The 16,028-nt window shown below is 46.2% G+C and overlaps 1 protein-coding gene across 1 annotated transcript in view; it reads right to left on the bottom strand.

Annotated features, from left to right (window-relative positions):
* TADA2A (transcriptional adaptor 2A) overlaps positions 1-16,028 on the bottom strand; it is a 301,706-nt gene that overhangs the window by 104,583 nt on the left and 181,095 nt on the right. The window contains exon 9 of the mRNA XM_078679774.1: positions 5,424-5,467. Within this exon, the coding sequence (XP_078535900.1) occupies positions 5,424-5,467 (44 nt within the window). The remainder of the gene's footprint in view (positions 1-5,423; positions 5,468-16,028) is intronic.

A 16,028-nucleotide genomic window follows, 5' to 3' on the forward strand; every position in this document is an offset into this window, starting at 1 on the left:
GAAAATGTCTGGCTACGGGGTAGGTTAGATCTCTCTTTGTGATCGCCCTGAGATGTTGTAAAATTCTTTTGTTTGCAGGGAGTTTAGTACTCCCTACATATCTAAGGTTGCATGAGCATTCCAAGATATATATGGCGTAGTTCGTTTTGCAGTGCAGAGCATGTGCAAGCTCCACCTCCCTATCGCGAAACGGTGTTTTGTATGTTTTTTTTATTTACACCGTACTGGCAGGCCTTACAATTTTTACATTTCATGAAACCCTTTCGTTGTGTGAGCCAATTTTGTGGTTCTACGCCCTCTGGGCTGCTCTTAACTAGACTTCCGCTCATAGAAGGAGCCCTCCTATCAGTTATACTCAGGGATTTAGGTAAAGTACTACCTGTGACCGGGTCGTTTAACACTATTGGCCAATTGCGCTGTACAATATTTCTAATAGTTTTGTTTGGCATATTGTAGGTTGTAATGAGACGCAATTGTAGTTTTTCTCTCTCTTTTTCTAGATCAGTTAGTTTTGGTTTTAATAGAGTTTTCCTCTCTAAGCTCATAGTTTTACTGATGGCTGCATCTATTGTCCTGCTCTTGTATCCCATTGCTAGAAATCTGGTTTTGCTTTCTAGTTATATTTTTTGCAGATCGATGGGGTTGCTACATATTCGTTTGATTCTCAGCATTTCCCCTTAGAGGATACGGTTTACAAGGTGACGTGAGTGGAAACTTGTCGAGTGCAGGAACGTGTTTCCCGCAGTTTCCTTTCTGAATAGTCTAGTTTCCAGTTTGTAGTGTTTTACAAAGACTTCTACATCAAGGAAATGAATTGTGTGGCTGCTGATGGTTGACATGAAGCTCAAGTTAATATCATTATTGTTGATATTATTTACAAATTTATTAGCCTCCGTTGTAGAGCCATCCCAAAAATAATGATGTCATCAATAAATCTAAGAAAAAGTTTAACATTTTATCCATAAAATGTTTGTGCGTCGTGTTGAGGACCAGCTCCTCCCACCGCCCAATATGTAGGCAGGCGTAGCTTGGGGAGAAGCTGGCCCCCATCGCAATGCCGCGCACTTGCTAGTAAACCGTTTTATCAAACAAAAATACATTGTTGTTTAGACAAAATTGGGTCAAATTGCTTAGCATCACACAATGTGCAGACAGTCTTGTTTTTTCTCTGCCTAAGAAGTGCTCTAGTGCCCTTATATCATCCCTATGTCTAATACTGGTATATAGGGACACTACGTCCAAAGACAACAATTGGTAGCCCTTTTTCCACTCGAAAGTTAGCAATTTGGCTAAAAAAAACCAAAAAAAAACGCTTGCGGCTCTGATATATGTTGCCATGGATTGAACCAATTCTGTAGGAAATAGTATATATATTGGCTTGCATTTTTTAACAGACTGTTCTATGCCGAAATAATTATGTGGCCCGTGGATTTTTTGATCTTTCTGTATTTTTGGGATAAAATATATGTTCGGGATGGTACGGTTTTCCTTATGTGTAAATTTATATTTGTCCAAGGTCAGGATTCCAGCGCTCTTCCGTGCTAAAAAGTTTCCCGTAAAAGTGGTCTTGTATTGATTTCAGTGCCCATATGTTGCTGATTTTATAACACGATCTGTCGTTTAACTGCAATAGTGTTTCTACCATGTATTTCTTTCTGTCCCACAAGACAATGTTGCCACCTTTGTCAGCATTTCTCACAACGATGTTTTTGTTGCTCTGTAGTTTGGAGAGTAGCTATTTGTCTTGCCTGTCTCTTGGATTCCATTTATATTTTGTATGTTGAATTTTATGATTTAGTTTCTTTAATTTCATTAGTCACCTGTTCATTAAAAATGTCAATGCTGTCTCTAGGCATTATTGGATTGAATGTTGATTTCCTTTTGAAAGGTGTGGCTTTTCTTGTGGGCATACATTCCTCCGTAGGTCAAGTTGTAGCTTGTATTGTCTCCATGTTATTTTGAGAACAAGGTTCCATGTTGGTACTCTGCGCCATGGTTGAGGTGGATTCCATCTGCAGTTCCATTAACGTATTTAATAGGGTGGAGTCTCCACTGTTTGTGTCTTTGATTCATCAGCGGAGCCATTAGCTCCTTCCGTTTCCTTATCCTTTTCTTTTTATTTTAATAAAGCATGATGTTTTGTAAGCTTTAATTTCCTTATGAAGCGGTAAATGTCCATTCTAGTGTTGGCATAGTTGAAATTTGATTCAGGGCAGAACGAGAGTCCTAATGCCAAAATTTGTTGTTCAGCTTTTGTGAGGGTAATGTTGGGGAGGTTGAATACTGCTTTGGCTTGCGTCTTACTGATGTTTATTGGTGATTCCACCAGCCTCTCCCTCTCGTCTTTTTGTTGTTTGGCCGATCTGCTTGACAATCTCCTCTGCCTCCGCTTGTGATTACGCCTGTTCCTCTGGCGTTCTGCTAAGTCCTGGGGCGGAGGGTCGCCCTTCTTTCCTCCTCTACAAAATTCATTTCTTCGGCTGGGGATAGGTTTGTTAATATTCTCCTTGAGACTGTTTGTTGTCCATCCAATTCCGCTTCACTTTCCATGTTAGAGCTTAGGTCTGAATAGGAAGTCTATGCATATTTGTCTTTGCTGGTAGATGCCTGGGTTCCTGTTTCATTCTGCATTTTCATTATGTTTAATTTCATAGCATCCTATTTTTTTGAAAATGTGCCCAGTTTCATAGTCCACCCTGTCTCGGTGAAATCTAAACGCCTTGCGTTCTTTGATCTTATCTTCCTCTTTCTTTAGGCGCACTAGCATTTCTTCTCTTAATTTTCTTTCTTTCCCTCCTTTGTTTAGTTGGCCACTTTCCTCATTAAGTTTTTCTATTTTTTCTTGAAGTGCCACCCGGTCTATTTCTGTGTATTTCACCAAAATCGCAACCAATCTTTTTGATAGTTCCAAACTGCTTTGTGCCCAATCACGCATCATATTGGGGTTTGGTTGATCATAGCTGGGGGCTATTAATATCCTTTAGCCCCTCGGGATTCTCCCTACGTCCAGGTAGCGCTGCAGGGATTTGTGTTCCCACCATTTGCCCTGCTCAGACTTCATCAGCTTTTCTAGTGACCCCTATTGCTAACAGTGTCTGCTGCATCGAGGGCACAACGTATATCTGAGTTCGAGATGGTCTTGCCCTCTGCGAACAACTATTGTCCCCTTTGTCTGTATTCAGGTGACAAATGTTGAAACAACTACTGCATCTGAATCCAATGGGCTGCATCACACTGTGCCAGTAGGCCAACAAAATTGGCACTGACCCAGTGGTTAACCATCCCTGTGGCCACCCTCTTCCCTACTGCATCCAGCTTCTTATGACCCCAGTCCTCAGGGAGTTTACACTCTTTTGTGCGGAGTGGACAACTACAGAGCCTGGATCTACATATCTCCTGATGTATGTTGAGTCAGAAGGTGAGGACTTGTATTTTTGCTCTACCCTAGGGGATACTACCTTGCCTTTGACCAAGTCCTTAAACGGCTCTGTACCTGGTTTTAGCATGGCCTTTGATATGGGTTAGAACTGGACAGTCTGCTTTGTTTTGAAAGGGTCGCATTTAACACATTGTCCTCCTCCTGAATAATATGGACGTCCACTTTATGTTATTGGGATGCCCATTTTATTACCTCATAGTAGTATTGTCTGGGGAGAGGGTTTGGAGGGACATAGATCTGAGTCAGGGGACTCGGGAGGGTCTGAGAACAATCATCTGAGTGTTGTCCCCTGTGGCCTGACGCCCCAGCTATGTCATATGTCTCATCTTCATGGTAAAGGCTATGTGATCCTGCTGAGGACTGTATATGCCCTTGGTAGCAGGTCTAGAGATGGCAGGGAAGGGAGAGGAGGAGGTGGAAGGGGGGGCGGCAAGGAGGTGTAGGAGGAGTTGAAGGGGCGAAGTTGATAGGGCTCATGCCCTTGTGCCTCTCTTTGTGACCGGAAGTAAATTGGGAGCCGATTCTGAAGCTGAAACCAAGTCCTTCTTGAAGGTTGGCTTCCGCTTAGGTGGTAGGCTGTCAGCCACTCTGGGCAGTGGTTTAGTGGTAATCTTTAACGTCTGTGGATGGAAATAGTGTCTTTTGCCTGGCATTAAGTTCCACTTGGAGGTGTTCAAGAATTGATTGCTCTGAGTCAACTGGGCTTTTGGAGTCTAAAGTTCTCAATATCAAAGGGGTTGTCCTTGGAAGCAGTACCTTTTTGAAGTGGGCTGCTTCAGGGTCGATGGAGGTCTTGGCTACCGGAGTTTCGGTGCCGAAGGTAGTGTCGGCCCAGAGTAGTCTTTCAGCACCAGCAGCATCTTGGGGCCTGTTGCCGTTTTCAACCCAGGCATGAGCTTTGCTGCAGAAGAAGCCAAAATGTAAGTCTTGCCAGCTGGTTGGGAATGTTGCAAGCTAGTGGATGCAGAGGGTGCCAGGTTATGGGCTTTTTTGTGAGATTGACCTATGCCAGAGCTATTTGGTGCCCCAGAGGGCTGGCTTAACTTAGAAGGAATAATGGCCCGACCTTCACAGGTGGTGCTCTGCCTTGCATTGAGGGAAATGGTGGGCTTGATAGGAGGCTCTGCCATACTCTTGGCCATTGGCATTGCCCTTTAGCGTGGCCCTATTGTCTCATCGTCTAAACCGCAGGATACAACCGCATTCGGCAATAGTTGGTGAGCACGAATGTCCGAAGCCCACTTCCTAGATATCCTCCACACCCGGGATTTCTTCCCCAAAGATAACCAGTGTCCTCTGTGGAGTGTCTGTACATCTTATGATGGGTTCAGTGTCTGTCCCTCCGTTGATGAGGAGTCTTTTTGGACCTGAACTCCAGGAGCACCTCACACTAGCGGTCACAGTCTTGAGGTGACAAACACAAATTACAATTCTGGCGATGGGCAGACCAGAGGCATTTTCTGTGTCGTGGAGGTCTCGGCAGTGAGTTGGCAGTGGTGTGTTGTTTCCTGCTCTAATCTGTGTTGAAAGAAGACCGGGAGCAGTGGAAAAAACATCAAAGTGCGCCTCCATCCTGGAGCTTCAGTCATAAGGCCTGAACCAGATGGCGGAAAAAAAACAATCTAAAAGAGAGTCAGTGCCCTCACGCAATGCAGGCATAAAGAACAGCCAAAAAATACCTTAGAACTCAAGAGATTTCATCAAAGAAAAATAAAGTTGCAAATGTCCCAGCTCTGGACGAGATGGCAGGAGTATACAGAGCATAAATCTATAGCAACACATGCAACAAACAGTTTTTCACTTCCACAGAGAGGTGGGACCACCAAACTGTTTTCTCTTAAAACTATGATATAACTATGACATGGAGGCCTCTGTAAAAACGTTGGTGCATGCAGGGCTTGTAAATGTAGAATACATCACTGTTAAAGTCCCGTTTATATTGCACACTAATTTTTCAGTATGTTGTGCTGCTATCAGTACTTACTCTGACATTTTCTGAGGTTGATCAAACCATGGTCTCTGATAATCCTATAAAATAAAAACACAGGCATAGTTAATTCAAAGAACTTATATTATCGAAGACTGCTTGTATTCAATCATATGGATGTTTTAGATGCTTCGGAAACTAAAACTCACATGAATTTAGGAGCCCTGAACAGCATCAGCATTCTTCACAGCATATTGTGTACGCACATAAAAACACTTCTATTCCCATTTGATTATTTTTAACTCACTAAATGTTTACATGCATGCGCTCCTGATTTAATAAAAATGAAGTTTGGTAAATTCATTTTTACTCTGCCATGCACTTGCAGAGCAAAGTACTTATGCATGTTAACTTGTCCCCTCTCTGGTTCATATGAGCACCTACAGTAAAAAACCTAAAAGAAGGAAAACAGGATGCCAACTTGAACTGTCAGTACTTTGAGATAATAATGGAAATTAGAGCGCGCCAATGAAAAACACATCTTTCATTTCAAAGTCATTTTTTTAGGTCGAAGCCTAGCGTAAGACTGCGCACATGCGCAGTCTCGCAGGAGAGATTTGGTGTTATTGGGAGGTTTCACAAGCAGGCTTTAAGCCCCGCCCCTCTTTCCCATTGGACAGGCGTCACCATATGCTAAACGGTGGCCAGCCATTGGGAAAGAGTCCTCTGACGTACACTTTTCTCTTTTTTGTCCGGACCACTTGGACGGACTGCCCTGACTTACTGCTGGCGTAAAAGGTTTGTTATCTTCTTCATGGGTCCAAACAGATGGCCCCATAAAGAAGATAATAAACCTTTTACGCCAGCAGGAAGTAGGGGCCGGGCCGCCTGTCACTTTTGCATCTCCGCAGAAGTAATCGGTAGGTGGTTTCAATCTGGTGATTTGTGAAATTCCTCTCCTCCCCCGTATCTAATCCCCGGCAATGCTGTACTCTTTTCCTCTCCTCCCCCGTATCTAATCCCCGGCGATGCTGTGCTCTTGTTGATTCCAGACCTAGATGGTGGGGGCGTGGGCCGGTCTGCTGCGGGAGTGGGGATTGCAGACGGTGCCTCCGCTGGGAGAGCCAGCCTTACTTCGCAACATGCCATCATGTCCACTGGTGCCTCCACCACACACAGATCACCCCCGGAATACATCAGCTCTGGGGCTTGTCTGGGATACTGACGCGCCTCGCAATCCGCCCGCGATCTTATCATGTGCGCGAGGCGCCTTGCAGTAAACACAACCGGTGCGGTGAGAAAGCACACTGGCCTCTCAGTGTTTGCGAATGCCATTTTTTAAAACCTACTTATCAAAAGTGTCGACACAAATGGCCGCCAGATCGGTTGTCGCCTGACAGATGGGACTGTGTCCCAAAATGTGAATCTTGGATGAGAGGTTATGAACCAAAAATACAAAGTCGGCGACAAGTAGAACAAATACCCTCTTTATCCTCATTTTAGACTTCTCTAGGCACTTTCATTTTGACATGGGAGAAAACGTAATACTATTGATTCAATAGCTTCATTAGAAGCTATTGCATCGATCCAGCTGTGCATGCCAGATGTGGGTTGATCATACGTGGCAGCGCACTTCAACGTTATTAAGTCGGAGTATTGTGTAGTATTATGTTACGGAACCCTTTCTGTGTAGTATACCAACATTTGCACGCTATATGTGCGTGAATCATACGTGATACTGCAATTCGATATTATTAATTCAATACTCTCTGTAGTACGTCATTGAACTCTCTTGTGTAATATACGTCTGCCTGTTCCCTCCAGATGTGTGTGGGTCATACATTTTAGGTGTGCGTGTGTGTGATACATGATAGCATACCTCGAAATTAATTTAATACTTGTGGTTCTATATATTATTGAAAACTTTTTTTGTATTGTGAATCTGCATGTGTAGGATAGGTGTGTGTGTGTCTGAAATACATGCTAATGTAACGCAATATTATTAATTTAATACTTGCAGATCTATATATTATTGAAGTCTTTTTTGTATTGTACATCTACATGTGTTAGATAGGTGCGTGTGTCTGTGTGAAATACATGAGTGTACCTAGATATGATGAATTTGATTCTTGTAGTTCTACCTGTTATTGAACACTTTTTTTATACTGTACATCTTCATGTGTAGGATAGGTGTGTGTAGGGAGTGTATGTGTGTCTGTGTGTGTGAAAGAGAGAGAGATCGAGATACATGATAGTGTAACTCGATATTATTAAGTTAATACTTGTGGTTCTATGTCTTATTGAACACTTTTTGTACTGTACTGTTCTTCATGTGTAGGATAGATGTGTGTGTGTGTGTGTGAAATTCAGTGTAGCGCGATCTTTAGTAATTAATACTTGTAGTTCTACGTGTTATTGAACTCTTTTCATTAAAAATGTGTCGGTGTATGGTGGACGTGCATGGATCACACCTGGTGCTGCTAATCAATACCATTACTTTACATACTACATTGTGGATAATATTGAATTTGATTTTATGGTATACATATGTTATGGCTATGCACCGGGTCCTACATGTTAGTTCTTCACACGTCGTACAAGATTTCTGACCTTAGAGACTGGAGGGGGGAGTGAGCTCAGTTCCTGGGGCCACCATGTAGGATTCCAGAACCATGTTTCTTTACCAAAAGCAGGACCTCGGTCTTCTCAGAAATCAACTTAAGACAGTTATCTCCCATCCAGCCTACCACCTCACCCATACATATTCTGAAGCGATTAGCAACATCTAAATGATCTTCTGAAATTGAAACCACACTTTGCATGTCATCCGCATATGATACGATCAAAGAACAAAACAACCTAATCAGCTGGGCTAGTGGTGCCAACTTCTTTGTTAAAAAGGGTTGGGCTCAGGGAAGATCGCCAAGGGACCCCATATGACAATGTGAAAGATGTTGATGTAAGGTCGCCAAAGTCAAAAGTGTGTCAAAAGTGGCAGACAGATCAAGTAAGATCAATGCCACTTTCCCTCATCATTCTTATTTCTTCTGTTGCGGCTTCCATTGCGGACTTTGTACTGAGGTATTCCCTGAATCCGTACTGAGCAAAACCTAGGATCTCAGTGTCCAAAAAATATGAGAGTTCATAATTAAGATGTTTTTCCAGCATATTTGCTGGAAAGGGAAGCCAAGAGACAGGTCTGTAATTCTTAACCTTGTGGGATCGAGTGAAGGCTTTTTCAATTCAGGAAAAATTGAAGCTTTCTTCCAAACAGTCAGAAAGATCCCTGCTTCAATGACTGAATTTAAAAGTAAAGTTAGGTGACCTGAAATAGTGATAGGTGTTGATTGTAAAATGGACACCCGGTTGCCAGTAGGTAGTTATAGTTAGGACCTAGTTACCATAGGAAAATCGCAGAATTCTATTCCCATTAACTTTGGCGCCGATTGACGAATCTTCACTAACTTTTCAAAACTCGTGGGGAGCTCCGCTCCGATCTTGAAAGTTCCGGGGGCCGAGAAAAAAGGGGGGTCCCATAACGTGTTTTCTCCATGTTATTTTCCATAGGAAACTTTAGACACAGCTACAGCCCTAACTGCTGAACGGAATTACACCAAATTTGGTAAAAAGGTAGCCCTTGGTTCGGAAAGAACTCTTTATGTTAAATGGTGTAAATCCGTTCAGTAGTTGCTGAGAAAATCAAAATTAAAAAAATATTGATATATAGAGGAGCGCAGGATCCGCGCACACTGCAGATCAGGATCCATGTACCCTGCCGATCGCGAGCTGCATTCTATTTTTTTTTTTTTTAAAACCTTTATTGAAAGACACGTATAAGTACAAGCGCTGGCCTACAACCACAGGGGCCGGCCGCAAAGTCAGGAGAATCAAAATAACAAAGCAATGTATACGATAGGGAGAATACAGGACGGATGCAAATAAAGTCGTTACATCGCCAGCGCCAGGATAAAAGAGGTTTCATTTTACATTATATAAAGGAGGCAGCAACCATATCTACCAGCGCGTCATGCAACATATACAGAAAAGAAGGGGGGGGGGCGGGAGGGAAATAGCCCCCCACGCAAGCAGACGACCACAGTAGGGCAAAGCCCAAAGACCTCACACGCCCATACCAGGTGCAGAATAGAGGAAGAATACCAGCAAACAGATAAAGTGGACGCCACACGTACAGCCCACCCGCCCCGAAAAAGGAGAAAGTGCAGACGCTAGCGAAACAGAGGAGTAAACACCAAGGGACATAGCCCACCCCCTAGAAAAAGGCAATAAAGGGACCATAGAATAAAACAAACTAAAATAACAAACACCCCCCCCACCCTACATCACTGTAATGGCTACGGCCTACCCCACTAAACAGCGTGCCTGTCGCCCAGAGTCACCCGAAATATAGAAAAAGAGAAAGGGAATTATAACAAAGAAAGAGAGGGGAATAGGAAAAGGAAACAGAGGATAAGGAAGAAAGAGAGAGGAGAGGAGCCAGCGACCGAGACATAAAACACTACCCCCCCGCAACAATAATGCACTAATCGAGGTCGAAAAGGAGAGTCAAGAAAAGCTTACACCGGGATGTAAACAGGAACCATCCAGAATAACGAGGCCCGGAGATGCCATGTAAAAAGGGTCCCACAGGCATCCGGGCACGATCACCCCTGTCCACTTTTATGAAGAGTCGAGCTTCCCAACCCCGCCACAGCCAAAAAACAGCAGAACACAGTGGGTCCACACCAGTCAGGAAAAGCCGGTGGGATCTCCGCAAAACACCGTCCCGGCAAACCAGAAGCAACCAGGAGAACTCGGCAGCAGTCAGAATGCAAAAGTTCCTCAAGGATCCATGTGACCAAGCACAGTATCTGAGCCGTCCAGCACGAAGCAAAGAAAACAGGATGTAGAAAGCACTGCAGCATCGGCACCGGGTCCGCTAGATCCCATAGAATCGAGCACCCAGCCGGAGATCCCAGCACAGCCGCCGGCGAAGTTCCAGGCAGTACAATTCGGGGAGACGACACTTCGTCACAAAGTGGCGGAGCCACCATGGCAGCTATCCGCAATTCCATGGCTCGACATTTCAAGGACAGGTCGATCCGCAGAGCAGACAGGGCAAACAAGATAGCACTCCGAGTAGGGGCCGCCCAAACCACGCGAGGGCTGGAGAAAGCAAATGCGGCAGCCTCCCTGTCTCCAGGAGAAAGACACCCCGAGGGGCCATCCGCCATCTTAAGTACAGCACCCTCCGCCATCGCCACAGGTTCTTCCAAGTCCACCAGGAGCACCGGCGGCCCCAGGGCTCACCGCCAAACCGCGGCGGAAGGCGCTCGGCGGAGAAAGGAGAGTCACCAGAAGAACGGGCGTGCTCCCCACAGCACTCGGGGGGAGCCCAGCACCGGATCCCGGTCGGGATTAACAACAGGAGTGGGTTTCTCACTTGAGGGGTGCCGGACAGCGCGGCTTCTCTTCTTCGGGCCGGTAGGCGAACGGACATGCGGGGTGGCCCACCAGCGGGGGCGGGTCCGCCCCGGGGGTCCCGGCCCGCGGCTCTCAGGCTCCCACCATCGGGTCTCTCCACCGGTTCCGGACCGCCGGCACTCCGAACATCTCCGGGCAGGCACAGCACTCGAGGCCCCGGCGTCAGGGCCGGGAAGGCCAACAAGGTGACCAGGGCAGAACGCCGAAATCACTGCACGCCAGAGCCCCGGAGAAGGATGGTAAGTGACGGCTCTTCCTCAGTGACCAAATTCGGAACACCCCGAACAGGATGAAATACAGGATAGGTGGCGGGGAGGAAGAGATCACGGAGCGAGGCGGTTATGCGACCGTTCCGATCGCCATCTTGGCTCCTCCCCGCGCGAGCTGCATTCTAATTGGCTGTCAACACTCCAAAGCAGGAACTGTTGCCAGCCATCTTGTGCCTCGGTAGAAGCGAGGCACAAGAAAAGAGAAAAACTGAGGCGCAAAACAAGAAAAAGTGGCAGGGTAGAAACAACCTGACCCCCTAGGCCTGCTTAGGGGGGTCCCACAAGGACCTCCAGGGCCAAAAAAAGCATTTTTTTTAAAAAGAAAAACGCCGAGATGCTCGCTAGGTGCGCGAATCCAGCCGCGAAAATGAAAAAAAGTAAGCACAGGATTGTTATTAATTAGCCCCTGGGTGAGCCAAGTCCCAGAGACATCTCAAAAATATATGTGCGGGAGACCAGGGGGACTCCCGCAGCCCCGGGGACCACCACCCCCCCGGGGTTTTCTAAAAATATTTGGGGGGGCACAAAGCCCCCCCCAGCCCGGGGGACCGCCACCCCCCAGGGCTTGTGTTTTAAATGGGTGGGGGGCCTCCAAGGCCCCCCCAAGTCCCTAAGACCACCACCCCAGGGGGCTTTTCTAAAATATTGTCTGGGGCTCACGGCCCCCCCACAGCCCCGGGGACCGCATCCACCACGGGGCTCTAAGCACGTCTCCCGTCCTACCGTAGCAAACTCTGCTTTGGATTTTGGAAGAGAGAGCAGGAAAACCTGCTCTCTCTCCTAAAATTCCACACGGGGGGCTGCATGTCTGCAGCTCCCCATGTGGAAAAGCAATGCCGACTCCCGGAGGATGCGGGGAGCCGGCGGGACCGTGGGGGTCTTGGGGCTCCCCCCACGGTCCCTATCTAAGTGCATAGGCCCCGGGGGATGGGGTCTTTGGGGCGAATAGAAATTAGTGGTAGGAGCCAGGTTTTTTTTTAAACGAAAAAATTTGGAGGCGCGGCTCTCGGGGCGGCCCCCTGGTGTGAACACACTGGGTGCGTGACTCCAAGCAAAAAAAAATTAATAATTTTTAATATAAATCTAGGTTATATGTTTGGATCTTGGGTGGTTCTATAAAGAGTCATTTGTTTATTGGGAGATTTTGGTTCCTACAAGTGCCTATGCAGAGTCTAAAGTTGTAGAGAAAGACTCTGCTACCCTCATCTGTGAAATGTACACCATCTCTCCTGTAGATGCAATCAATATTAAAACGCAGATTGTTGTTGTATAGGGACACCATACTATAATCTCCGAGATAAGCAGAAACAGCTTTATTGACGTGTTTCTTAGCTTTCACAATCTGTGGACAAAATTGATTGGACCAGTTCCATTTCTGTCTTTGGCACATGTTAGAGTAGACAAAGGCAGTTTTGGGGAAAAGTCAATTCTGCAAAGGTGTCCTTTATTAGCATTTCCAGACCTACCTCAGTGCCTAGGTCATTGCCACCACAGTGGACAATTATGAGGTCCTACAATCATGCAGACCTCTAACCAGCTATATACTATTGATACGATCTTCTAAATACCCAATACCTATGCAATCTAGGAATTCTTCCGTCTGTCCCATGTACTTTTCCATTCACCCATCCAGCACTATTTACGTATCCGATCACTCCACTAATACCTAAGCACTTATAAATTCAGCACGCACTTTCTTTGCAACACTGAAGTTACTCCAGTTATTAGTCGTGCACTTAAGGAATGGCGTAGTCATTAACACAAGTGCAGGTACAATATTTTGTACACTATGCATACACACCTCTAACCAGCCACAAACTATTGATACGCTCTTCTAAATACCCTTTTGAATTTTGTTTGTGCTGCAGACCGAGAGGACACGAGCGAGGACGAACACCCAGAGAGCCGCGGGGGCCGTCAGAAGACCGCCCCGCCCCTCCTCCTTACACCGGAAGTACTTTGGGAAGCACTTGCGTCCGCCGCATGGACGCGCGCCGGGCAAAGCCCGGGCCATGGGCGGGCCCGTTTGAGCCCCTTCGAGCCTGTTCGAGCACGGACGAGGATGGGACAACCCTCCCCCCCACCCCGCCCCCCCAACACCTATATTAAGGTCAGTGTGTGTTTATTTTACATCCGATATAATCCCCAAGCTGCAGGACAGTCTACGGTGGTGTTGGCATTACCAGTTTTAATATCATGTCTTCCACTAGGGGAGGAAACGCCACGAAATCGATAGCCGGAGGATCGGTAATAGGCACTTTGGACCAATTCCTCATAAGAGCATCTTCTGTCTTAGCTCATGAAATTGAGCTGACAAAAAAGAGATTATCGTTGGACATTGCACTCGATAAAAGATCCTCCATGGGAAGTTTGGCCAAAGCTCGGTCACCTATTCCCCAACAACCTACTAACATTATTTTGCAAGATAGTTCAGGGGAAGGTGAGGGGCCCCAGTTCTTGCAACCCGCTGGATGTTTGGCAAGCCTTGCGGATAGTGATGTTGCCTCTCTGCGCTCCAAGGACACCACCAACTCTAACATGCACCCCAGATCATCGCTATCTAGCGTCAAGACCCGCTCTGCCTGTAGCTCCAAACCAGGGGGGTCTCAAGCTACGGCAAGCTCTATGTCAACGTTAATGTCTAAAAGAAAGCGTAGTGGGGCCCACGCAAAAGGAAGAAAAGCAAAGCAAATTAAAGTGAACACAGCCACCGAAAGCGAGTCACTAACTAATTCCAACTGCCCTATAGCAGGACAACCTGTTAACGATGCAATTACGTTGTCACCAAGTCCTGGAGATGTTCTACCAGCTGAGATGGGATTGGACTTTTGGTCTAAGCTAGAACTCATCTTTAAAAAGACCTGCCTCCCAATTTATGATAGATTGGACTCTATTGAGAGCAGGCTTGTGTGCCTGGAATTATCGGTCGCATCGGCCCAGGCACGGGGTGATAATCGGGCCAAGGGGGAGACCCGTGTACAGTCAAACACGACTGGGCACATCAATGTGGTCGCTGACCCTATAGTTACACAGAACGTGATCAATTCAGCCAATGTTCCTGCTCCTGTGGGGCCTATACATTTCTCCTAAACACCCAATTCTGATAATTTAGCAGTCCCCACCCAAACCTCGCGGAGAGATAGGCCACGGATAGTGGAAGGCAGTAGACCTGAGAATCGACAATCATTAATGAATAATTCCTCTTGAGTCCAACCTGTAAAAACCTTCCCTTGTCTAGATCTCCCCCCTGAATCTACCCCATATGTTGTGGTCCTAGCGGGGGTCCCCTCATTGGGCCAGGCTATAAGGGAGACGTAAATGGATCTAAAAAATAAATGTATCCACTGGCTTAATTCCAACCGGCCTTTCACTACCCAGGTATCTGCAGAAATTCTGTTTGCAAGATGGGTAGATTGGGTGGGGTCAAGGAAAAAGTCAATAGAGGGAGACTGTATAATTATTAATTTTAAGGATATCATAGCTGTTGATCACATTTGTAGGTGGGTCCAGTGTCTTAAATTCAGTCTCTACCCCGGACCTATTTTTATCCACCAGCATACCCTGCCCCCTTAAACGAGTTGGTAGATAGGGGGTACAGAACTAGAGCAACACTGGGGGTTTAAGGTTGTTTAATAGGTATGACAGGTTGTCTGGGCTGGAAGACTGTGACTGACTACCCTACGAAAATGCAGTGGTTTCCAAGGAGAATAAACCAGAAAAGAGTCCATCTCCTCCGGTTGTTAAAACATGTCTTCAGGGCGGGGTTAAGGGTACTAAGCCCAATCAAACCGACCTAATGGTCGAGACCTTAGCTACGATCCAGACGGGGCACGAGGTAATACTAAACCAACCATTGAGTGAAATATCCCTATCGGTATCTGAGCCGAACAGGGAGTAAGGACGTCCTCCTTTGATAAGCTGGCTGGAAAAGGGTGGAAGACACCTTGATGCAAATTGTCCAACCTCACTGGTATCCTGGAACCTAGCGGGCCTGGGTTCGAAACTAGTCTCGGCCGACTGGGCTAATTTTATTGAAAAATTCGATTTTTGTCTCTTTTAAGAGACTTGGTCGGTGGATCCTGTTTTTAGGCTGGGTTATCTTAGCTATTACGTCTCCGCAAGCAAGAAAGAAAAGGGTCGCCCAATTGGGGGTTTAGTGATTTGGGCTTGGCAGACTCCAACCTGTAATATTCATCAGCTTCCTGTTGCAAATGAAGATATCTTAGCTGTAAACGTTACCTTCCCCGCCGGGGAAAATATTACAATCTTTAATATTTATGCAAGAGGACTCCCGGGAGGAAAAAGGTCAGAAGTAATATCTGCCCTCGATGATTTGATTGAGGATTTGCCTAGAAATACACTGCCACTTGTAGCGGGAGATTTTAACACTACCTTCGAGCCGTTGGGGCATGATGATCAGAGTCTAACGGAGGAGGAAGACACAAGATGGGGTATCCCACAACTTGAATTGTCTCCCATAAGAAAATGGACCGAGGCAGCAATCCAATTGAAAGGGCTATGCATGGCAAAACAGCTGAGGGCTGCCAACGGCCGTAAGCCGTCTGATAGACAGGGTTACACGACGTATGATAATGGCCTTAGGTCTAGCTGTTTAGATTATCTGCTTGTTCACCTAAAATTATGGCATTGTCTTGGTGGTATTGGGATGCATTGAGATAGACCATAACCCCCTTGCTTCATTATTTAAGTTGGATATACCTGGTGCTGTAGTAGCAATCCAGGGTAGATCAGCGCCAGATCTTGCCTTCACCAATGACATGCGCCACCTTATGTGGAGCGAAGTCATGGAGCAGCCAGATACTCTGATGACTATACGAAAGGAAGCAAGTAAGGTATTACTAGAACTGAGGACCAGTGTCACTAGTAAGGACTTCCATCTCCTTATGATCAC

This window comes from Lissotriton helveticus, chromosome 3_1, assembly GCF_964261635.1.
Source record: "Lissotriton helveticus chromosome 3_1, aLisHel1.1, whole genome shotgun sequence".
Taxonomy (NCBI): Eukaryota; Metazoa; Chordata; class Amphibia; order Caudata; family Salamandridae; genus Lissotriton; species Lissotriton helveticus.